The 24,776-nt window shown below is 39.4% G+C and overlaps 1 protein-coding gene and 1 pseudogene across 5 annotated transcripts in view; both read right to left on the reverse strand.

Moving 5' to 3' along the window:
- SERPINE2 (serpin family E member 2) overlaps nucleotides 1-24,776 on the reverse strand; it is a 76,602-nt gene that overhangs the window by 9,646 nt on the left and 42,180 nt on the right. For all 5 annotated transcript variants that reach the window (XM_072617965.1, XM_072617964.1, XM_072617961.1 and 2 more), the window contains 3 exons: nucleotides 23,079-23,355; nucleotides 16,586-16,813; nucleotides 10,721-10,918 (listed from right to left, as the gene is read on the reverse strand). In XM_072617965.1, coding sequence (XP_072474066.1) covers nucleotides 10,721-10,918; nucleotides 16,586-16,813; nucleotides 23,079-23,334 — 682 coding nt within the window. In that variant the 5' untranslated portion in view covers nucleotides 23,335-23,355. The remainder of the gene's footprint in view (nucleotides 1-10,720; nucleotides 10,919-16,585; nucleotides 16,814-23,078; nucleotides 23,356-24,776) is intronic.
- On the reverse strand, nucleotides 1,177-2,742 carry LOC140509901 (keratin, type I cytoskeletal 18 pseudogene; annotated as a pseudogene).

A 24,776-nucleotide genomic window follows, 5' to 3' on the forward strand; every position in this document is an offset into this window, starting at 1 on the left:
AGTGAAATCCAAACCACGTTAAAAAGTAATTGTTAAATATCTAACAAAATAAATAAAAATACAATCCAGTATTGAGAACATGCAGATGTGTTTTCTAAGTCAATACGCAGGACTCTGGGTAGCCTTAGGTCTAGGTTAGTGGTCCCTATTTCTGAGTTTGACATTCCTGCTTTAAAGTCTGAAGGCTGGTCGAAGTGAGAGGAGAGTGAAATCAGAAGATCAGGTCCCGAACAACTCCATCATCTTGTATGAGCTATATGACCTGGCATGACCTTGAAGCTAGTCAGGGGATAGTTTCTCAGAAGTCAAACCAAAGCAATGAGAACAGCCTCCAAATCTCTATGAGAATGGGCTCAAAATTCCATAGAAAGACTTGGATTCTCTTTCTATTTTTCCTTCCCAATCAATGATAATGCTCAAAACTTCTAAAATGTGGACTTCAAAGAGGCAGGTAATAGAAACCACCTTGCTTCCTCAGTGATAACCTGCCCCATTCCCCCCCTTCCCAACTTTTGCAAATCAAAGGAGCACCCTTAACATACAAGGCAGATGGGACATTTCCTGTAAAAAAGGAGAAAGCTGTAGAACCAGCTTAGAAGGAGGTCCCACATCACCATCCTAACCTGGATACAGACTTTGAGGACCACGGTATCCTTCCAGTTTTCAAACCTTTTGAATTTTCAGTTGGTCTTCTGGAAAATCCTTTAGTAAATCTCAATCTAATCTCATTCTATCTGCAGGCACTTTTTGTTACAACTGTAATGATCTACCTGGCGTTCCTCACACTCAGCACTCTAACTTCTACCTCCTTACCTTTGTGCTTGGCTATTGGTCCAAGCCTGAAATTTCTTCTTCTACCTCTCTGCCTCCTGGAAGCCTTGGTTGCCTTCAAAACCTAGATCAAGCACCAACTTCTCCATGAAGTCCTTCTTGACTTCTTCCTCCCTGTGCTGCTGTCCACCCCAGTTCCAAATGCTTTCTCTCAAAAGGCCTGTGTATTGTGTGTGTGTGTATGTGTATATACATGTTGTCTGCTGTATAATGTAAACTCCTTGAGGGTAGGTATTATAATTACTTTCAATTTATCTCATATATATATTTTTAAGAGAAGAGACTGCCTTCTGCCCTTCCTTGCATGCTTAGTTCTTAGCACAGTGTCTGGTACCTTGTATCGGGGGTTTAAGAAATGTTTTTTTTTGTTTGTTTTTTTTTAGGTGACCAAAGAGTCTTTATTAACTTCGTGACTCATTCTGGGTCTTCAGTTTATGGCCCTAACGCCGCATGACTTTGGTGTCATTGGTCTCTGCCACCACTTTGCCATCTACAGTCCTCTGAGTGCTGGGTCTTATGTTAAGGAACTGCTGCTGCTGTCCAAGGCATGCACAAGATCGAAGTCCTCCCCATTCTCTAGCAGGTTTCGCTAGGTGTTGATCTCTGCTTCTAGTTTGTCCTTAATGTTGAGCAGGGCCTCGTATTCCTGGGCCTGGCGCTGCCCCTCTGTTCGTGTTTGCCCCAGCTCTGCTTCCAGATGTAGCAGGGCTGTATTGATCTGCTCCATCTGGATAGCGTATGGGGTCTCCACCTCCCTCAGTCTGTCCTCCAAGCTGGTTTTTAGATTTCGCAGGGAATCCAGGTCAGTCTCTAGGGACTGGACTGTACGTTTCAGCTCCGTGACAGTGTTTCGGGCTGCTTCCACCTCCTCAGATCTTGTGTTGATTGTCACGGTGCTCTCCTCAATCTGCTGTGACCAGTATTATTTATCAAGCTCCTCTCTGTTCTTCTGAGCCTGAGTGTCATATTGGGCTCAGATATCAGCCATGACCTTGCTCAAGTCCTGCGATTTGGGAGAATCCACCTCCACAGTCAGCCGAGAGCCTGTGATTTGGGCTTGTAGAGAATTCTCCTCCTCCTCATGGTTCTTCCTCATAAAAAGTAGCTCTTCCTTCAAGGTTTCAATCTCAGTCTCCAGTTGCAGCCTGGTCATGTTTGTGTTACCAATGACCTTCTGGAGGCCATGAATGTCACTTTCTACAGACTGTCTCATGGCCAGCTCTGCTTCATACTTCATTCTGAAGTCATCAGCCCCCAGATGGGCATTATTGATCTGTAGGATGATTCTGGCATTGTCCACCGAGCTTGTATAAAGCTGCTCCCACAGATCCTCAATTGTCTTGAAATAGTGTCCCCATTCTCTGATCTGAGGTCCCTTCTTGTCCAAATGCTCCCTGATTTTCCCTTCTAGTTTGCAATTTTCGGTCTCCAGGCTCCGCATGAGCTCCAGATAGGAGGTGAGGTAGTAGTTAAGGTCCTGCATGGTCTCCTTCTCTCCCTGGATCCCCTCGATCCCAGCCAGCCCTGCCATCAGGTTCCTGGCCCCCAATCCCCCGAGGAAGCTGGTGGAGCAGGCTGTGGAGATTCCGGAGCCAGAGCCACCCATGCCCACGTAGACACTGGCGACACTGCTGACTGGCTGGACCTGGAGGCTGGGCGGCTGGACCGAGCCCAGGGAGTAGTAGTTGGTGGAGAAGGTGGTGGAGAAGGTGGTGGAGCAGGTGGTGAAACTCATGATGTCGGTAGAGGAGAGCTGGACACAATCACAATAAGAAATGCCTTTTGACTGATCTGTATCCCCATTGGTTAGCATAGCACCTGGCACTTAGCTCTTGCTCTTTGTCCTTCCATTTTGAAGAGCACCAGTGACATCAGGGTGATGTCTTGACTTGTGTGTGAATTGGATTCAAGTGAGACAGTTACATAAAGCCATCACTCTCAGTTTCTCTTTCTGAGTCTTCAAAGTCCAGCAGCCTGGGATGCAGTGGGTAATCTTGCTGTCTTTGATGGTTGACCAAGCTGTAAATGCTCCACAACAGATTCTGAGTAAATGCATATTGCCTGATGGATAATACTGCATATTGATTGATATCAAACTGAGGTGTGGCTTTTCCCCCCTTTCTCCAGTGTGAATACTATATAGTCCCATGATTACTCTTTTGGAGAGGCCATCCTAGACAAAGGTTGGAATCTAAATAGGTAGAGGGGAAACTGATCAAGTCTTCTCATTTTAAAAACTCTTACAACTCCTGCAAATAAGCTTCATTAAAATGGACATAGTAAGTGACCCTCATGTAGAGTTTCACAGTAAGTGTGCATGGGGTATAACAAACAGCCAGTGATCTGCATGACTAGAAAAAGCCATAGGCCAGTCATGTAGCAAGAACAAGGGATGACTGATGAAGAATACATGTGATCAACTATTACCCTGCCCACATCAAGAGACCTAACAAGAAGGTCCACAGGATTTAAGTGGGTGGATTGCTGCTCAGGGCATATCTCCCTCAATGACATGACAGATCCATCAATATACTGACATAACAAAGCACATCTGTAGAGCATTATCCTAAACTTCTTGTAGTACACAAGTAGTACAAATACTATTTTCCTCTGTTTTATACACATGTAAACAGGATTTAGAGGTGAGGTTGACTAGTTCAAGGTTACACATAGTTAAGTTGCAGAGTTAAGACTCTTAATGTCAAGTCTGGTGTTTCCCCCACCTCTCCAAACTATGTTAACATTAGAGGCAGTATGGTACTGTTGGTAAAAAGCAGGTGTCAGAGTCATAAAGACCTGGGTTCAAGCTCTGCCTCTGATACTTACTGGCTGTGTGACCATGACAAATCATGGCAAACAGCCTCTCTGGACCCCAGGCAACTCTTTAGCACAGTAAGTTGGGGTATATCACTGGAAGTTCCCTACGTGGATGAAAGCACAGATCCTACTTTAAAAAGCAAACCATTCACACTACCTAATAAGCTTGGTATAGAAGCTCAAAAGAGAATACAGACATGCAAGAGAAGGGTTGACCAGAAAATAGAGCTGCTAACAGCCTGAAGGGTTTTGTTGTCTTTAAAGAAGACAAATCAGTGCATTAGAGGGAAATCATCTTTTTTCTGGCAATTAGAACTTTCATCTATCAGCCAAGGACTTATTAATAGTTTACTATGTTGGGCAGCTAGGTGGTACGGTGGATAGAGTGACAGGCCTAGAGTCATCTTCCTGAGTTCAAATCCAGCCTCAGACACCTACTAGATTTGTGATCCTGGGCAAGTCACTTAACCCTATTTGCCTCAGTTTCCTCATCTGTAAAATGAACTGGAGAAGGAAATGGCAAACTATTCGAGTATTTTTGCCAAGAAAATTCCAAATGGAACCATGAGGAGTCAGATGCAACTGAAACAACTGAACAAAAAATGTTGCCAGGCACTGCACTAAGCACTGGTAAAGAAAATGCTAAAGAAAAAAAATTCCTTGCCCTCAAGGGCCTAAGGATTTTAATGGTTGAGAAAATACATTTTCACAAGAAACAAATGACACAGGTCCATACAAGATACACACAGAGGAGATGGAAGGTAGTAATCTTAGCCAGAGAAGGTATTAAGAGATTGGGAAAGATCTTTTGTGGAAGATGGCATTTGAGCTAATTCCTCTCTATCAGGGGCAACAGTTTGTTGGAGTTGTTAGCCCTCTTCCACGGGGTTCTGGAAGCCTTCAGTCTGCTATAAAATCTACTTATGCAAAACATAAATGAGTCTGCCCCTATGTGGGACATAGGGTGCTCTATTACCCAAAGAACATCTTGGATCATAAAATGCAATAGAGCTAGTCCAGCTAGTGGAATGCATGACACCAGTTTCTCTTTAAAGAGGAAATATTTAGACAAGCATGTTAGTGTAACCTTTTGGAACATGGTGTTCCCTCCCTCTATCCACAGCATTCAGACAAGGCCACTCAGCTGTCCCAGCACACTCGGCCACTGCTCAGGGATACATAATAACTCTCGGGATGTGAGTGACTGTCCTTTGATTACTTGAACACAAAAGACAGAGGGATTCTTTATTTTTTCCCCTAGCTTCAGGCATCAAATATTCTCAAGAAAATGAGTTGAATTTTCAAAGGCAAAGTTAGGACTATTAGTGTTTTTTTGATTCCTTGGCGAGGAATGATGATCTTCTCAGTCTTAACTCTTCCAGAAATTTACTTTTGAGAATGCTTGTGATTTCACTGGAAATTTGGAAACACTTTAAGACTGTTTAGAAGATTAGAATAAATTTTTTTTTCTTAACAAATCATTTTTTGTAAATCAGTAGGATTAAGTCATTACTGATAGAGAGACATAAACTAAAAGCTTCCCTCCAAAAAAAGAAAAGAAAACATTACTTTTTCAGAGACTAAATTATATTCTTTCACTACTTTTTAAAAGATAAGAAAAATTCATTCCCATGATCTTATGGAAATTTCCTAGAATCCTAAACTTCTTGAATCTTGCTTCATTTCTAAAGTAGTATACTAAATATAAGATAATTTAGGGACCAAAAGAAATCACACCTGCTGCAGCTGAAAGTTATTGTTTCCATAAAACAATGAATCAAATCAGGAGCATAAGGGAGTATAGGCAGCCTCTTGGCAGAACACAGAATTTCTTTCCCCATTGCTTAGATATGTCTCAGTTCTAAAATTTTATGTATTTTGTTACACATACTTGGGTACTACAGGACACTTAATATCTAATAGGAAGATTTTGGGGAATGCTGTCAAAAAGGAGGCAATCTCATTTGATAGGCTGCAAAGAAAAACTATGGGAAAACAAACATTTCTCCTTGAAGGAGTTGTAATCTAGAAGATTTGAATAAAAAATAAGAAATTAAGGAATGAAAAAAAGCATCATAAAGACCACAGATGCTTAGAGAGTGTGTATGTATTCTAATATGTGGTACTATGGGGAAGCCCACTCACATATACTTCATTTCTATCCTTAGTCCCCAAAGAGAAGACATAAAAAAGGTAATCACATCTTTTAAGGAAAAAAAGCTTTCTTTCCTAACGCAAGGTAAAAAGTTTATGCAATTTTCTTTCTTTTCAAATAAATAATTCTACGAAGATTTAACACAGGAAACCAGCTCTTCTGGTTCTCTACACACTAATCAAGTCTCATCACATGTGGCCAAATGTCTTCCCAGGACTATCAATCTACTTTATGGACAATAGTGCAATGTTGCGAAAGTGTATGCTAACAGTGGGAACTAAATATGGCCTCCTAGATCATGAAAATAGTAGACTCACACCTAGAAGATCTGTTGGTTTAAAACAAATTAAAAATACCAACGTACCAGAAGAAACCAATCTACTTATTGTATCAACAACGTGAATGTCCATTTGCTTCCTGAATCTACTTCATTGGCTTGTCTGATATACATTTCTTCAGACATCCCATTTATTAAAGTGCCTTCTATGCAAATACTGTTAGATACTAAAAAGACCATGGATTAAAGTGCTTATTATTTGCCAGGTATCATGCTAGGCTTTGGGGATACACATATAAGCAAGGGAAGCAAGCTCCTACCCTCAAAGGAGCTTCTATTCTATTTTTTAAAATTCACTTTGATTTTCTTTTCAGTGCTAACTTCCACCCCCCACCCCCAACCTTGTCATCTCCTGACTAAAGAGAAGGCAAAAAAATAAAACCCATGACAAATATGTAGTCACGCAAAATAAATTCCACATTAGCCATACTGAAAGAGAAAGGAATCTGTACTGAGTTCATCACCTCTTTTATCTGGAGGTGCACAGTAGGTGTGATCATGAATCCTTTGGAATCTTGGTTGGTCATTGTGTTAATCAGTTACTATTCCAATGGGGGAAGAAAACATATAAAGTGGAATGGGAAAGGTGGTGGGGAGGCATTATTGAGGAGACCATGGCTAGGGTCCCTCCTAAAATAGTTTTTTTGTTTAGTTGTTTTTCAGTTATGTCTGACTCTTCATGACCCCTTCTGGGGCATTCTTGGCAAAGATCCTGGAGTGGTTTGCCATTTCCTTCTCTAGCTCATTTTACAGATGAGGAAACCGAGACATACAGGGTTAAATGTCTGAGGCCTATTTGGAACTCACAAGGATGAATTTTCCTGATTCCAAGCCCAGTGCTCTATCCACTGGACCATCTAGTTGTCCCAACTAAAATAGAATGAGATTTAAATCTGGTCTCTGATGACTACTACTGGTGTGATCTTGGGAAAATTACTTAACTTCTTTGGGCCTCAGTTTCCTCATCTGTAAAATGAAAGGGCTCAAAATAGCCTCTAAGGGCCCTTCTAACTCTAAATCTATGATACTATGAAACTCTGATTTTCAATTAATCAATAAATCTTTATTAAGTGCCTGTTACGTGCCATGCACTATGCTAAGTGTCAAGGCTGCCACAGCTATGTTTCAAACTATCAGCATTTTAGGTGTCCCATGGGTCAATGAGATGTGTTTGGTTCATATTTCAATGTTTCTGAAAACAAAAAGTCAGGACACAGATAAAACGAATGAGGCAAACTATAAGACTGTTTCGTGAAGAAAAAAAAAAGAACAAAAAAAAACTCCACCCAAGGAAAAGAAAGTTTATGTGGTCAAAATGGATAGCTCAAGTGATTTGAAGTCTGTCCAGATAAAGCTCCAATAACGGTGACCTGACCTGCCCAAATCTGGATCATGATTTTCACTAGGTTCTCCTTAGTCACCCTGGACAGATCACTGATTTGGCAATGGTTCTGACTTTTGTCACAGGCACACATAAATGCTTGCTAGAAGCAGAAGAGCCTATGGTAGCTGTTATAAACCATTGTATTCTCTTAGCGCAGAGCAATACATCAATGTGACTATAGGAAAATCAGTTCAGTTAACAAAAAATGGTTCCAACTAGCTTAATGGAAATCACTTATCTAACTCAACCATACAGGACATAAAATTAATTAGATCCCAGTTTATTTTACTCTGTTTTGGGGTAGGTCTCAGTTTAAACTTTCCAAAATGTTTGTCTCGTTCCCATCTATTTTTCCACTATTATTTGATAAATCTCTTTGCACACTTTTTTTTTCCCACTCAAATTGACCAGCTAGTGATTCTCAGTGCATGTGTCTAAGAGCACTGTATCTTCACTTTTGTCTCAAAGAATCGCTAGCTACCTTCAATAAATGGCTCAGGAGTCACCTCTTTACACAGGCTTTTCCTGAACCACACTCATTCTTTTCCTTTTAAAATTACTCTGTTTTAACTTCCTTGTATAAATGTTACATTCCCTCACCTACCAATAGAAGGTAAGCTTCTTGGAGCAGAGCAAATGTTGATTTTGCCTTTCTGTCCCCAGAAAGGTACTGTTTTTAGAAAAAAATTCTCTACTGATATCCTATTCATTCTATTAAAAATTAGACTCTAGAAAAGAATGGCAGAATTCGCCAATTTTTCTCAACCTCTAATGATTTAGAGTTTTCTCAGCCTCTAATGAGTTAGGGTTTTGTTTTGGCATTGTTAACTATGATTTAGCTGTAATTGAGCATAACATAATTTGTCAAATTTCTAGTACAGACCCATAAGTATAACATGTGCACGTCCTCCTCCAGACAACATGGTAAAGATTACCTAAAACAGCTTTGCAAATAGCAACTTAACATCATGCTTACTACCAAGGCAGACCTGTGCTACAAACTGGTAAGGACATACGTCCTGTTATACTGGTAAGATCACTACAGGCAATTTAAAAACTAAGTGTGATGATAAGTAGTTACACTGGGCTAATGCTATTGGGTTATAGAGAAAGATGCTAAGATAACTGTCTCTCCATTCACTTTCAAACAGCCTAATTTTTAGACAACTTTATGTAAAGCCAGCTTCTATTCTCTTGGGTATTTCAATAGCCCTAACAATATGCTATAAATGTAGGAGCTCAAAAAATACTTTCTTGAACGAGCAAAAGTTTTACTAGACCATCCTCCTCCTAGGAGGCATATTGGTAGTCAAAGACAGGGAACAGTAATGTTATCTCAAATAAATTGTTCCTTCCAAGTGGCTATTTACACAGCTATGTTAAGGATTAATATGGATAACCAATGGAACAGTCCAGTTTCATGTGAGTTAACAATGAAAAGATCTGCCATTTACAAAAAGATTAAAAAACGTCCATGGTGTATTCACCACGGTAGACAGCGTACAAGGATAGGAGTCATACAGGAATAATATGAGTATTGAAGTTTAAATTGTTTGAAGATAAATAAAAATGAACCATTGGGAACCAAATGTCCAGGTTTAGATTCAAGTAATTTTCAAGGAGCAATCATTCCTAATTTAAATTGGCTCCTATGTGTTTCAGTCAGCTCCATTCATTAAGCACTTTCTATGTGCCAGGCACTTGCTAAACTCTGCAGCTACAAAGAAAGGCAAAAAATCAGCCTGTGCTCTCAAGGAACTCACAGTTTAAAGGGAAGAGGAGAACATGTGGAACACAGAGGGACAAGGAGGGATGAACAAGATCTCTACAGGATAAACTGGGGGTAATCTAAGAGGGAAGACACTATGATTAAGGTTTGGGGAAGGCTGCTTGTAGAAGGTAGGGCTTTAGCTGAGACCAGAAGGAAACCAGGAAAGGGAGGAGACAGAAATAAAGAGGGAGAAAATTCCAGGCTTGGGGGACAGACAGAGAAAATGCCTGGAGTTGGGAGATAGAAGAGCAAAGAGGTCAGTGTCACAGGACTTCTGGGCAGGTGCAGCGAAGTGAGGTATAAGAAGACTAGAAAGGTAGGAAGGGGGCAGGTTGTGAACCAAACAGAAGATCTTATATTTGATCCTGAAGGTAATAGGGAGTCATTGGAGTTTATCAAATTATAGAGGTGATATGGTTTAGAATAGCCAGAATTAAAAAAGAAAGAGAAAGACTGGCCTTCATTCATTCATGCTGTGATAATGAGCACAGAGGTTTTTAAGTCATTAACAGGAAAGTTGACATGATCTTTAAACGGGGAGAGGGACAAGATCTGTGATTCCACTGTCATAGGGAACTCCCAAGAGGAAGAAATTCACTCTACCAATTGGGATTAGTATCTTCTCATTTCAGAGGGCTAACTACAGTAGACATGTCAAACTCTGGGTGGATGCAGTCTAAAGCAGATTAAAATGTAACTACAAAATATTATAACAAAAAAAGTTAAAATATGGTATAGATGTTAATTTGTGGTTTTCTTGGTCAACATGTAGCCCCCAGGGATCTGTGTTCTATTTGAGTTTGATACCACTGGACTAGAGTGTTGAAAAATTGTAGGACCTGCCCCAAGGGATGTGACCTGAAGTCAGCTTTCTTGGTTTGGAGGACTGTTTTCTAAACATTAAACCATACTTCCTCAAAACTATCCATGGATCTCTAATTTTATGATTGTCATAAATCCTCCTAAGGATAGAGACTGTAACTTCTCTGAGATAGCCTTTATAAACTTATGCGGTTAAAAAATTTCACCCATCTACAGGCCAGAATTCTGGTAATGAACATCCCTAAATTAAGCCAGGGATAACCCTCAGATAATTAAAACATAGCCTGTAACATGGCCCACACACTTGATGTATGGAAGTGATCTTAGGGGCTTTCAAGGAATGTAGATTCTCAAAGACCTTACTAAGATCTCAAAGTTTTAAATGAATGCCTGGCAACAGACTTTTAAGGAAAGAGAGAAGTCTTCTCACCACTTAGCTTTTTATTTTTAACTTAAAAAAATAAAATTAATTAAAAAAACAGCAAAAACAACCATTGTCCATATGTACTAGACTTTGGCTTACCCTGCCCTTGCCCCAAAACAACAGATTTTACAAAAGTCTGTCCTTGTTTTTGAATTCTGGGCACTGGAGTGTGAGCTTACCACATCGGAACACCGCCAACTGAGCCAACATTGGTACTTGGTAGGGCTTCTCATCACCTGCCGTAAACACGCGTTTCTTTGTATTTTCAGGTTGAAATCGTGACTTCCACAAACCCTTGAAATATATTGCATTGACAAGCACCAGCCTGGTGAGCACGCCATTAATAAGATCTTGAGAGATGACATTGTCAATCATTCCTGTAAAATCAAAAGGAAAATACAGTAAGAAAAAGATTCAAAGGGGTCTGTTGATGAGAAGGCAGAAGGGGTTTAGAGATCAGAGACAATCCAGGAAGGACTGGAAGTTCAAAGGATCATAGAGTTAAGGTCCAAAGGACCTTCAAGGCCACTGAATCCATGTTCCCTCCCCTCTCAAAGAAGCAGAACTCAAGGTAAATAGTGGTTTGCCAAGCAAGGCTCATGAAAACTAAATATCTGAGGCAGGATTTGAACTCTGGACCTCTTGACTCTAATAAGCCCAGTGCTATAAGTATCACAATATTCTGCCACTCACCCATCAAGTTGCTTAAACTGTTTTTGTGACATGGATCCTCAGTTTAAAAAAATATATTTTATTTGCAATTCTAAATTCTTTCCTTCACACTGCCAACTCCCTAACCCACTGAGCAAACAAGAAAAACACAGTCAGTTCCAAACATGCATAGTCAAGCAAAACAAATTCCCACCTAGCCATGGTCCAAAATAAATAAATACAGATATCTATATTTGTAGATATCTCTATATACATACAAACATACATGTATGTCTATATCCACATATCTATCTAAACTCTTCGATCTGTATGTTAAGTCCACCTCTCTATTTGGAGATAGTGTTTTTTCATCATGAGTCCTTTGGAACCGTGTGGTTGGTTTTATTGTGGAAATTAGAGTTGTCTGTCTTTACATTACTGTCATTGTATACCTAGTTCTCCTGATTCTGCTTACTTAAAGCCCATTCATGTTTTTCTAAAACCACCCTCTTCATCATTTCTTAGAGTATGATAGATCCTTCTGGCAATCTGGTGAAATCTATGGACCCCTTCTCAGAATGTGTTAACTGGAGGAAGTGCTAAATTTCAGTTAGACATTAGTGAAAATTAATATACGTATTAATATACGTATATATACTTTTATATATATGTGTGTGCGCATATATATATATATATATGTATATATATATATATATATATATATATATATATATATATTCCCCATCTCAGTTCATAGACCCCCTGAAATCTATACATAAACCTCTTAGAGGTCAATGATCTCTCAAGTTAAGAACCTTGATCTAGTCTGGCTCTTTTGTTTGACAGGCAAGGAAACAGAGGTCCAGAAAAAAGTAGCCTGCTCAAGATGAAAGACTTGGGTCTAGAACCCAAGTGTCCTGGTAACCAATCTTCTGATCTCAAGTTGTTAAAAGTGGCCTACATCACCTACTAAAAGTCACAAAAGGCATCATCCCAGTCTCTGCACCCAGGAGACCAACTTCTATGAAAATATGTGAACTCTGGTCAAAAAACAATTTAAAAAAATTCCTTTCCCTTTTTCTCTAAAGATTTCCAACTGTGGTTTCTGCCTAGATATCACTAAAAACCAAGCTGCAAACATGCTACTGTAGCATTTTGACATTTACTTAACAGAAGTGATACCAACTGCTCTGACGAAACATAAAGCTTAGAGATCAGGGTCCTTGAAAATTTAAGTTTAATTTAAAAATACTTGAAGCTTTTCCTATCGCTGCAGGGTATATCAACTATTTTTAGTGATATCTCTGTAAGTTGCTAAAATTTCTCTAACTGTGTGCTGGGCCTTCTGCACCTGTGAGTCAATTTCATTTCTGTCATGTCTTTACACAAGGGGGCACTTCCAATACAACTTTAAATAGCACTTTGAAAGAGAAAGCCCAATGAGCTTGTATATAGCCTCCTAAAGAATGCTGGAGTTGGAAGCAGAGGATCTGGGTTCAAATTCTAGCTCTGCCATCACTTACCTTCTCAGGTCTCAGTTTCCTCATCTGTAAAACAAGAGGGTTGAAAGAGGAGACATCTCAGGTTCCTTCTCAGAAATCAGTGTTTCTATGACCTTGGTGACCTTGGTGGTCATCATCAAACTACTATTTTAATTACCCTTAAATTATTAATAATAATTAATAATAATGATGATAGCTAGCATTTGTAGAGGGCATTAAGGTTTGCAAAGCTCTTTACAAATTTCACTTCATTTAATCCTCATAACTATCCTGTCAGGGAAGCGCTATTACTGTCTCCATTTGACAGATGAGGAAACTGAGGCTAAGTGAGGTTAATAAGTGAGGTTAAGTGATTCGTCCAGGATCATATAGCTAATCAGTGATAAATGCAGGATTTGAACCAGGTCTTCCTGACTCCAAATACAGCCCCCTGTCCCCAGTACCTCTTTGCTGCTCCATTTGAAACTATGTCCTAGACAGTTAGCTCTTAAATCCTCAAGACTACTATCAGTATGGCAGTGGGCCCAAAAAATAGAGAAAAGAAGAGAGAAGAGAAAAGGAAGGCATTCCTAAGATACTCTCCATCAGCACTCACATCCTGGCTGCCTATTCTTCCTCTAATTTCTAATTGTCCCAAAGCATTTCCTCAGGTAGCACAAAGAGAAACATGCAGGCAGTTTTGACACACACATGCAAGTATATGTCAGTAAAGATGGTTTCATTCTTTATCTCTATATTTATCATCTTCAGTGCCTAGCAAACAAGAGACACTTAATAAACGCTTGCTGATCAATTGACGGATACATTCTTTTGATGTACAAAAGGCGCCCTGCTCTAGTCACTTCAAGAACTTTCCTGATCTTCTCCTTGCCAGTCAGTCCATAAGCATTTATTAAGTCCTCATCAGGCACACATGCTAAGTGCTGAGGATATAAATAAGAAAGAGGCAGTCTCTACCTTCAAGGAGCTTATCATCTAATGGAAAAGACAACGAGCAAACAAGTAAGGACCTACAAGCCATAGATAGGAGAAATTGGAGGTAATCAATGGAAAGAAGGAATTGGAATAACTGCCTTTTTTCAGCCTGCCTATCACCGGTTTCCCCACACTATTGGAATACATGAACAGTACTAGGTTTCAGGAGGCACCATGTTGGCTCCTGCCCCTGTATTATACTGACAGGTCAAAGGGGGTCACTCCTCTCACCTCAGTCCCAGGCTTACTACCTTCTGACATGGTCTTTTTATTTCTCTAGGTAGGACCTTGATTATTATGGGAATGGAAGCCACTGTCTTTCAGGGTCAGGGTGCTCCCACACCCATCCCCTCCTGTAGCATATTTCAGTGAGTGCAGAGCAGCTTGGGCCAAGGCTCAGGGCCAGGCTCCTCATACAGAAGGTACTTTGGATGGCAGGGGAAAAAACTCCATTTAAAATATATTTTATATTTTTAAGAGTGATCCTATTTTTCTAACATGTCTTGCTACTGTATAGTATTGCACTTATTTTATGGAAAAAATCCATTTTTGTGAGCTTACTTTGCAAGAAAGGTAAGAGACTCTAGTCACCACTTATATGAATAATTCTATGGGAAATTGAAGTCCAGTTCAAAATTTCTGTGCTCCTCAGCTGAGGACTGACTGTATAGTCCAATTAAAAAAATGATCATTTCAGAGTCTCAAGGGAGAAAGTCCAGCTGGAATGGCCCTAGATTCTATTAGGATCAGAATACCACGGACCCAAGAAAGAAGCTTTGGTGGCACAATTCTAGTGTTCAAATACAATGAGACTGAAAGAAAAAAAAAACACCATGATGGGGTTGCGAACTTTGGCAATTTAAAAATTATTTATTAAGCCCCTCAACTGTCAAAAGGCAGATGGGGGTCAGTGGATACTATATAAGACATAAGATTTCAGATTTTACCTTGGTTCTTTCCCACCTGGAAGACTATGACAAGTTCTTTAACCTGACTCTGAGTCTCAGTTTCCTTAGCCGTAAAATGGTGATAATAATACCTGTTATACTTACCTCAAAGGGCTGTTACAAGGATCAAAAGACAGAGTGTATGCAAAGAGCTTTGCAGAATTTAAAGTGCTTTATAAATGAGCTATCATGATTTATACTACTTTACAGAAGAGGAAACTGAAGTTTGCAGATATAAAAAGGAACTTGCCTTGGCTCCTGCAGCAAGTATTGAAGCCTGGATAAGACTAGGCTCAACCTCAAATTCAACGCACTTTCTGGGGAATAAGCATTTATATAGCACCAAAGCACTGGGCTAAGCACTTTTTACAAATGTTATCTCATTTGATTCTCACAATAAATAGCCCTGTGATAATATATTTCAACCCAAATCTATAATCCTGTGATGCCACTGACTTGTTTTGAGGGGAGGAATCATGAAGGAAAGAAAAAGTTTCATAGTACTAGAGACTGGAAAATAAAAAATTAATTTTCAAAAAGGTGAGAGCTTCTTCAAGCTATGGGCAGATGAGTTTGACTTCCATTCGTGGCAAAGTGGTTGACATTGAGAAAGGGAAGTTGTGATCAGTATGAACTGAGTTCACCAAGAACAAGTCATGACAAACTCATAATATTTTCTTTCTTTTATTTTCAAGCAAGTTTACTAAAAGTTTGGCTTCCCTCTGGTCTAATATAGACACAGCATACCTGGATTTTGGCGAGTCATTTCAAAATCTTTCAGAATATCACTGTGGACAAGAAGAAGCTGGATGATAGTACAGTTAGGAAAAGTAGCATCAGCGACAACCTATGGTGAGGTCCATAGTGGAATGCTAATAGGTTCTGTCCTTCCTACTGTATTAGTCAGACTACTTATTTCTGAATCCATTTCACTAACAAAAATGCTTATCAGTCTTGCAGATGGCTTCCTTGAAATCTTCCTGAAATCTCAACTAGAATATCACCTTCTACAAGAAGCCTTCCCTTAATCTCCCTTCTCTTAACTTTAGCGCTTTGTCTCCTTTAATTATTTTCTATCTAATAAATTAAATTATTTCCTATTTATCTTGTATGTAGCCTGCTACGTCTATATTTATTTGCATGGGGTCTCCTCTACTATACTATAAACTCTTTGAGGGCAGGAACTGGTTTTTCGTTTTGTTTTCTTTATGCCTTTTTTTTTTTTTTTAGTATCCCTAGCACTTCGAACAATGCCTAGAACATGGCACATACTTAATATTTACTGAATTGAACTGAATATCTGAATTTGACAGGTATGGTGTAATTGGCCACATAACAAAATGGGGATCCAAAATGACAAACAAAGTAGGAATGATGGTGTGTCTTATAAGACAGAACTTAATACTTTGGTTTTTAAAAAATGAATTGCACAAGTATAGTACAAAGAGGAAGTGATTAGACAACTGTTTCTCTGACTAAACCTGGACACCTTGGTAGACTGGAAGCTTACGAACCAACAGAATGTTGACCAAAGCTAACTTAGTTTTAGGTTACACAAATAGAAACAGTGTCTAGAATGAGGGAAGTTACAGATACACTGTATTTGATGCTCATCACACCACACGTGGAATACTTATATTCACTTCTAGGTGTTTAGGAAGGGCGTTGAAAATTGGACACGCCCAGGAGAGGCTGAAGGAACTGGAAAGCAAGTCATATGGAGATCCGCTGAAGGAACTGAGGATATTTAATAACAAAAAGGGAAGATTTGGGGCAGCTTTCTGTAAATATAAGTGGCTATTCAAATGATTATAAATTCCAAATTAGAAGGATCTGGATTAATGAGGTTTTGCCTTACTGCGGGGTAAGTTGGACAATCCATTTAGATGTTCAGAATCTATCTTAGTATGTCGCTATTCATCCACTCGACATCCCCCTAAGTATTTTTCAAGGTGCTGCAAATATTCACCTCTAGTTTCATTTTTAACCCAGAGATTGATGGCATCGGCCGCAGAGCTTTTAGCTTCAAAGTTCAAATTTCGAACCTCACACTGAAACACATCTTTGTTCCTCGTAACAAAAGGCCCTTCCATTTTAAAGCCATTCTTTGCAAACATAGCATTAGCCACTGTGACAATGTCTTTATTCTTCTTGGAGACGAGAGCCTTGTTGATCTTCTTTAAAACTTTACCAAAACCTGTGGGAGAGATGGGAGAAGGTGGCAAATTAATGACAAAGAGAATAAACATGGAGACCTCTACCTTATAATTTATAGGGAATGAGAACATTCTAAATCAGATGTTTGGACAGCAGGAGGCCCAATTCTTCTGCCTTCTTAGTTGTCTACAGGAGTGAACTCTCTCTTAAAAAGGGAAGCCAGATAACATCCCAGGAAATGTGGGGATTTTAAAATGGGTTGACAGCAAAGGCAGAGCCACAAGGCACATGCATTTATCAATATAAGCAAGAACTGACTCTGACATCTTTGATGCATTGACATCACCTTGGCAATTAAGAGTTTTTTCCTGCAGATTGTAACTTCAGCTACAGGCTCAAGGCCAAATGTGCTAATATCCTCATCCAAAATGGATCCCTGCTTACATCAAATTCAACTATGGAGGCATGTGAGAAGGCTGAGGATGATGCCTTCTCCCATGATGAGAGGAGATGGGCTCAAATGTCCCCCTTGGTTGTCCTTTATTAAGAGAATCAAGTTGATTTTTTTTGTTTTCCTTTTGTTTTCACACTCTCTAACACCGCTTTTTAGCCAAGGAGTTCCAATGTTGCTTATGTCCCTGAGTGAACTTGAAGTTACCAGCTACAACAGTCCATACTTCTAAGAGTCTATGATTCTAAAGATATATTTGAAGAAACATGTTCCTAGATTTAGAGTTGGAAGGGACCTCAGAGTCCATTCCTTTTGTTTTTCAAATGAAAAAACTGAGGCTCAGAGACATAGTCAATAAGTGTCGGAGCCAGGATTTGAATCCAGGTCCTCTGACCCCCTAGATCAGTGTTCACTCATTCCACTGTACAACACTGACTCGATGGAACTTTATTGCATATTAATATATGTCCTTCCTGGTTCTAAAAGGGTTAATGATGAGAAACCTCCATTCAAGCTCTCCAATGCATCATCATAGTTTGGAGGGGCCCCCTGGGACTTGCTGATGAGGAAGAAAAAATGAAGGGCCATTGCAGCTCCCAAGGTGTGCTAATTCGCTTGTTTCTGTTCTGTCATCAGCTTTAGAAGAGGGTTTTCAAAATCGTGGAGTGTGCTCTGGGAAGATAGTAAGCTCCTTGAGGGAGGGGCTATTTTACCTTTGTCTTTGGATCTTCAGCATCTGGCATCATGTTTTGGCACAGGAGGCATTTACTAACCACTGCTGGATCAACTGAGATAAAATAACATATAGTCTTTTGCAAACCTTAACGTGATTCAGAAATGCTTATCATTATTGCTATTATTAAATGTTACCAAGCAGGAAAAAGTTTAATTATTAGTCCAGCAAGGGACTGTTCTCTGAGACTGGAAGAAATGAATGTGGAAAGGTTCATTCTCAGAGGCTTGGCCACTGGGTGATGGACTTCTTCAGCCCAGCAACTGACAAGGTTATTTACTAAGGCATAGAAAAGTTCTGAACTCTCTCACTAGAAGGAACCACCATCCAAGACAAAAATCACAGGTGTCTGAAACACTTAAACATGAAACGATAACAAGACACCAGGAAACTATTGTGTCAATGAGGTATTAAGATCTAGCTTTCTCTCGTTTGTTTCAGTTTTGCTTGTTTGTTTCAAAAAATGACTCTCAGTATAGCAGAGTCAACGTCAAACATTGGGCACATTGTTCACCTTTGACAAAAACATTCATTCACTAAACATTTACTGTATGCAGAAGATTTTGCTAGGTGATGGAGGAGACACTAAGTAAGGTAAGACTCATAGACCTTATACCTATTCTGGAGACCCCTCTTCTCATTCAAATTAATATCAGGTCTTCCTGACTTTGAGGGTAGCTCTCTATCTACTCTACAGCAGCTGCCTTTCCTATGACACTTCTAGCTTGCCTGGCCAAAGCTAGAGAGAGAAAAAATCAGTGCCCCCAGGCCAGACTAACAGAGTAAGTGCTGATTTGCATTGGTGAAGTTCCCTCACTAGGACTGCCTTACATGGATGAAATCAGAGACCTAAGAAAAATGCCATGTATAAAGAAACATATATATAAATACATAACAGAATTATATAACAAGTACATATAAAATATATAAGAATATAAGCACATATTTGTATAATACATAAAATATAATTTGTTTACAATAGTTATTATATATTATATAACTTATATATTTATATACAATATATTGTATTACACATAATAGGCATAATATTTACACATATATATTATATGTAATATAATTATGATTTATTGTAATTTAATTTAATGTATTAAAGCATAACTATATATAAGCATATAAAATAAATACATGCACACATATATGTGTGTACACATACATACATACAAATACATAAGGATCATGGATGATGAGCTAGAAGGGACTTTAGGGACCAGGAAGTTCAATCTCCTCATTTTGCAGAGGGGTAAACTGAGGCCTGGGGGCAGCTAGGTGGCACAATGGATACAGTGCCAGGCCTGGAGTCAGGAAGAACAATCTTCCTGAGTTCAACTCTGACCTCAGACACTGACTAGCTGTGTGACCCTGGGCAAGTCACTTCATCCTGTTTGCCTCAGTTTCCTTATCTATGAAGCGACAACTCACTCCAGTATCTTTGCCAAAAAAATTCCACACACAAAAGACACAACTGAAACAACTGAGCAACAACAACCCGAGGCACAGGGAAGCCAAGCGACTTTCCCCAGTCACCCAGGTGGTAATTAACAGAGGCAGGTTTTGACCCCAGACCCTCTGCTCTTTCCACCCCATACTGCATCATTTTCTCATTTTTACTGCTCAACAAATCAGCCCTACCTCAGCCCCTCCTCCAGAGACAACACAACCATTTTGTCCCAAGGGCCCGGAAAGCTGAGGACGTACCTAATCGTTAGTTGTCCTGTTTTTTCCTGACTGAATCTTATACAGTTTAGTCCTAGATTCAATATTATTACTATTCCTTTTGTTTTGAATAGAGATAAAGAGAGGGCCAGAGAGGATGAATTAGGTGCAGGGATAACTCATCAGAAGGCTAAGACCATCAGCTTTTCTGAAAGTGCCATTGGTTGGATTTATATGTAGGTTGGTTTTTTTTTTGAACAAGTACTATTTTAATAGGGTCTACAAGTGTGGGCTTGCCCTATAAAAAGAGTACCAGTCATTACATCTTTTGGAGGCAATTGGCTTAACTGTGAAGTAATAAATCTCACAGTCAGTGTTTTTAGAGAGAAAATAATTGTTCTGAAGAAAAAACCCACAAGAAGAGGCCTTAATGATGCAATGGAGTCCAGAAATACCTCTTTAACCCCACACAGAGAGCTGACAACACAGGCAAGCAAGACCAAGGAGGTCTGGGGAGTTGCAGTGACCCCGTGTTCTCCTGTTCTCCCCATTTTAGCTTCCAGATGTCACCCTTTCTGCCTGGAAACTGGGCACACTACCCGGACCTTGCCTATGGTGGGATAGGACCAACCTCTGCCAAATTATTTATCATAAACGGCATTTGCATAACATTCATCATCTCATTAAATTCTCATTTTTTCCTTCTTTATCCTGCTCCATGAAAAGAACTTTTAGTTTTTCTCTTAGGCAGCTTTTTTTTTGTTTCAGTGTTCACTCTCAAGCACCATAAGGAGACTTACAGGGGTTAAAATACCAAAAGGAAAAGTTCCAAATGTACAGAAATCTATCCATAAATCTTAGCTAAAATACTAGAGTCCCCTGGAGCCAGACCTAATCTTTCTTAGTCTTCCTCCTTCCCTGAACTCCTTCTTCCTGAATTTGATCTCAGAATCAGTCCCACCCAAAGCCTTAGCGTATTAGCTAACAACTAGGAGGTGTAGTGGGCTTGAGTCATAAACATCTGGGCTTGGCTCTGACCGTTTTAGTTGAGTGGCTCTTGGAAAATGCTATACATTTCTGAGCCTCATTTCCTCATCTCTAAAATGGGCATAACACTTCTACTGACTGCTTCATAGAGTCATTGTGAGGGAAAAGAACCTTTTAAACCATAAAGTCCTCTCAACTAACATTTACATTCCAATCCAATAAATATTTATTAAGTGCCATTGCCAGTTATTCTGGCCTATGTCACGCACTGGACTCACATCACTCTGGGATGACTTTGCACAGCCCTGCCTCGCTTAAATCCAATTCCCTTGCAAGTTAAGACATCACCCTCTTGATGTCATTGGTCCTATTTGAGAAAGACCAACACAGGAAGTGCCTACTATGTTCCAGGGTCTGTGCTAAACATTGGGGATTCAACTAATAAAAAAAATAGTTCCTGTCCTTAAGGAGTTTATGGTCTAATAATTTGGGCTCTCCTAAAAGGGGTTCTGAATCTTTTCTGATGCACTCTTTTAACTGTCTCATGAAGCCCCTTCTCCAAATATTTTTAAATGCATAAAATAAAAACAGAAGTACAAAGGAGATCAACTACATTGAAATTCAATGATCAATATACATATATATGTCTACAGACCTTAAGTAAAGAACCCTGTGAGAACAATGTCCTTCCCTGAAGGGAGGCAAATTACAAACTACTCTCCTTATTATAAAGGATCATAGATTTAGAGTGGGCAAGGGCCTTAAAGGTCATCTATTCTAGCCTTTTATTGACTGTTGAGGAAGTTGAGGTCCAAATAGGTTAAGTGATTTCCCCAAAGTCAAGCAAATAGTAAGAGACAAAGCTGGGTGTGTGTGACTCCAAAACCAGGGATCTTTACATGGTCCCATACCTCCTTTTATGCCCCAAAGGGACATTCCAGACCTCAGAGAAAGCCAACTGGCATGAAACTGACCCATCTCAGCAACATCAATTTACACAGTAGAAGAAATTCTGGACTGTCAGTCTCTCTATGTTTTAATCACTTCCTCTAGCTCAGAGCCATAATTAGCAATTTGGGGCCCCAAATTAACTTCATATAAACAGCATGAAAGGATCCCTCCAGTCAACTTCAGAAGATAAATTCAGTTGCTGGGGTAGGATCCCGACAAATTGCCTTAGGGGGAAAGAAAGATACGCTAGGACATTAGCCACTGCGGGCAGACTTCTTCCGTAAGTCTATATTTGAGGTGGTTACTGGAGTGAGGCCAGATAGGAGCTCACCTGGGACACAGCAGGAGAGGAAGAAACTGTCATCTGGTAGCTTCCTATTTTATCTAATTACTCTTGCAAGTAAGGTGCTAAGCTCAACTGTTTCTACCTGCTGAAGGAGTCCAGGCTCCGTTAGCTCCCCCTGAATTTCAGCACCCTGAGGCAAAGTTCTGATTGCCGGGTTGCTCTGCCCTTGTTTCAGACAACATGTTCCTCTTGATTAATTTCTACACTGGTGAAGAAGGAGGCAAAAAACAAAGTAGTGTCAACTGACACACACACACGCACACACACACACACACACACACACACGGAGAAAATGAGAGCAAGAGAGAAAGAGAGAGAAAGATCCAAACCAACTTGTCCAAAGTTATATTGCTAGTTAGTGGTCATCCCTAGGATCACTCTCCCGACTTAGAGCCACCAACTCTTTCTATTTAGAGGTATCATGGTGTTTAATGGAAAGAGAGTTGGATTTTGAGTCACATGATCTAGATTTGAATCCTAACTTTTTCATATCATTTGTCTGACCTTAAGGAATTCACTTTCCTCAAGTATCCTCATCTGTAAAATGGGACAAGATTTCCTCATTTATCAAATAAAAGAGTTAGACTAGATCACTTTTCTGAGCTCCTTTCCAGCCCTAAATAAATATAAGATACTATGATCAGGCTATGCTTTCACTATAGTATTATTTTTTTGAAGCACATTTAGTGAATAGCCTACTCATCCTAAGGCTGTATTGTATAACAGAAATAATGCGACTTGGGGAACTAGGCAGCCTGAGGGTCTGGTATCAGCTCTGCCTCTAACTATGTTATCTGGGGCAGCCACTTGGATTCCTATGGGCAGAGAATTCTTCTGTGTAAAATGAGGCACTGAACCAAATCACGTGATCATAGATTTAGAGCTGGGAAGGAGGTCATCCAGTCCAGCTTCCCCGTTTTACAAATAAGATAACTGAGACTTTCGACAGTCAAGTGATTTCTATTCAAGGTTATACAAGTAGTAATCAAAGGTGGAATTGAAACATGCATCCTTAAGCTCCAGAGCTGATGATATTTCAACTCATTCTAACATTTTGAGGTTCTAGGAATCAATGATTTCCCCTAATAATCCTTGATGTATTCTGAGGAAGAAAGAGGCCATCCTGTAAAAGACAGATAAATCAGTAATGAGAGAAAACTCACCATTGACACTGTATCTCATCACTGTCGTCAACTGCTTCTTTGTCTTCCCATCAGCTCCAAGCTGAAGCATTCCTAGAAGTGATGCAATCCCATGGGGAGAAATGATGATATTCTCACGAGGTCGAGATTTGACTATTTGATTGAAAACTTGGATTCCAGTGTCGGAGCCAAGTTCCTCAAGTGAGAAAGGATCAAGCTGGGAGTAGGCTGATGTCAAAGTCACTGTGCTGAAAAGAAGTGCAAATTTCCAAGACATGGTTTCTTCTTGAAGAATAACCTGCAAATTAAGGATAAGATATATTTACTATACAGTCATGAGGAATATATTGCCTTCTCAGCTAGGTATCAATCTTTATATTACATGGTACCTATTAAAAAATTGAAGAAAAACTAAGGAGAACTTAAATACATCAGAAATTACTGGATATCTCTTAAGAAATTAGAGGCAATGACTGACATATGACTCTACAATCTTGGATAAGTCACTTAACTGCTCAATGGCTGATGGCTCTAAGATGGTAAGTTACAGTCCAATCATCACTAGGGAAGAGATTGTCCATTCTGTGAGTTTCTGACACTGATGAAATCAGAATTCTAAAAACTCCCCTTCCTATAGCCTCACCCTTAGAATCAGGAGAGAAACATATACCTCTCAAATCTTCAAAGCAACAAAATTCTCAAATGATTTTTCTTTGATACTTTTTTAAGCCTAATAACAAAGCTTTAGAATTGAGGGAAAGGAAGGAATAAAGAGAAAGAAGAAGGAAGGAGGAGAGAAAATTCTTTTAAAGTTACATGACACAGAAGGATTTAATAAAACTTCAGTAGATGTAAACTTATCCATAATTTAGGGCTTAAGTTGTCTCACTAGCAACATGCCAAATCTGGGCCTAAGCTATTCAGATATTTACCAGTCATGGAAAGGCAGCTTGGCATAGTTGATAAATACTAGGCTTGAAGTTATAAAGATTTGTGTTCAGATCCCAACTCAGACATCTATTAGTTGTATGACCCTGGGCAAATTAATTAACTCAGCTCAATTTCCTCCCCTACATAATGGGGATATTAGTAGCACCTACCTCATAGGGATATTAGGGGAATCAAATGAAAAAATATGTAATGTAAAGTGTTTTACAAACCTTACAATTCCATATAAATATTAGCTAATGTTATTTTAAAATAAGAAAGTACTGATATCATTTGTTTTGATACATTTCTTAAAATATCTCTGGCCTCTCCCTCCCAGAGAGCCATGCCTTCTAACAGTTAGGTGGAACAGTGGATCGAGTGCTGGACCTGGGGTTAGGCAGACCTGAGTTCATATCTGACCTCAGACATTTCCTAGCTATGTGACCCTGGCAAGTCATCCTGCCTGCCTCAGTTTCCTCATTTGTAAAGTGGAGATAATAATAACACCTAGCTCCTATTGCTGTTAGGATTGAATGAAATAATATTTGTAAAATACTTGCTAAGTACTATGTAAATGTTAGTTATTTTTTTTAACAAGGAGAAAAACAGTTCTGTAAAACTAACCAACATGTTGAAAAAGTATGACATTATAAGCTGTGTTCTATACCCGGGATATTCTACCTCTGTAAAAAAAAAAAAAGAGGGGAGGGAGAGGTAAGAGTGGATGGGATGAAGATTCACCATGTATTTTAATCCATTCATCTGTCTGCTGAAATAGTCATAAAGGGA

This window comes from Notamacropus eugenii, chromosome 6 (genome assembly GCF_028372415.1).
Source record: "Notamacropus eugenii isolate mMacEug1 chromosome 6, mMacEug1.pri_v2, whole genome shotgun sequence".
Taxonomy (NCBI): domain Eukaryota; kingdom Metazoa; phylum Chordata; class Mammalia; order Diprotodontia; family Macropodidae; genus Notamacropus; species Notamacropus eugenii.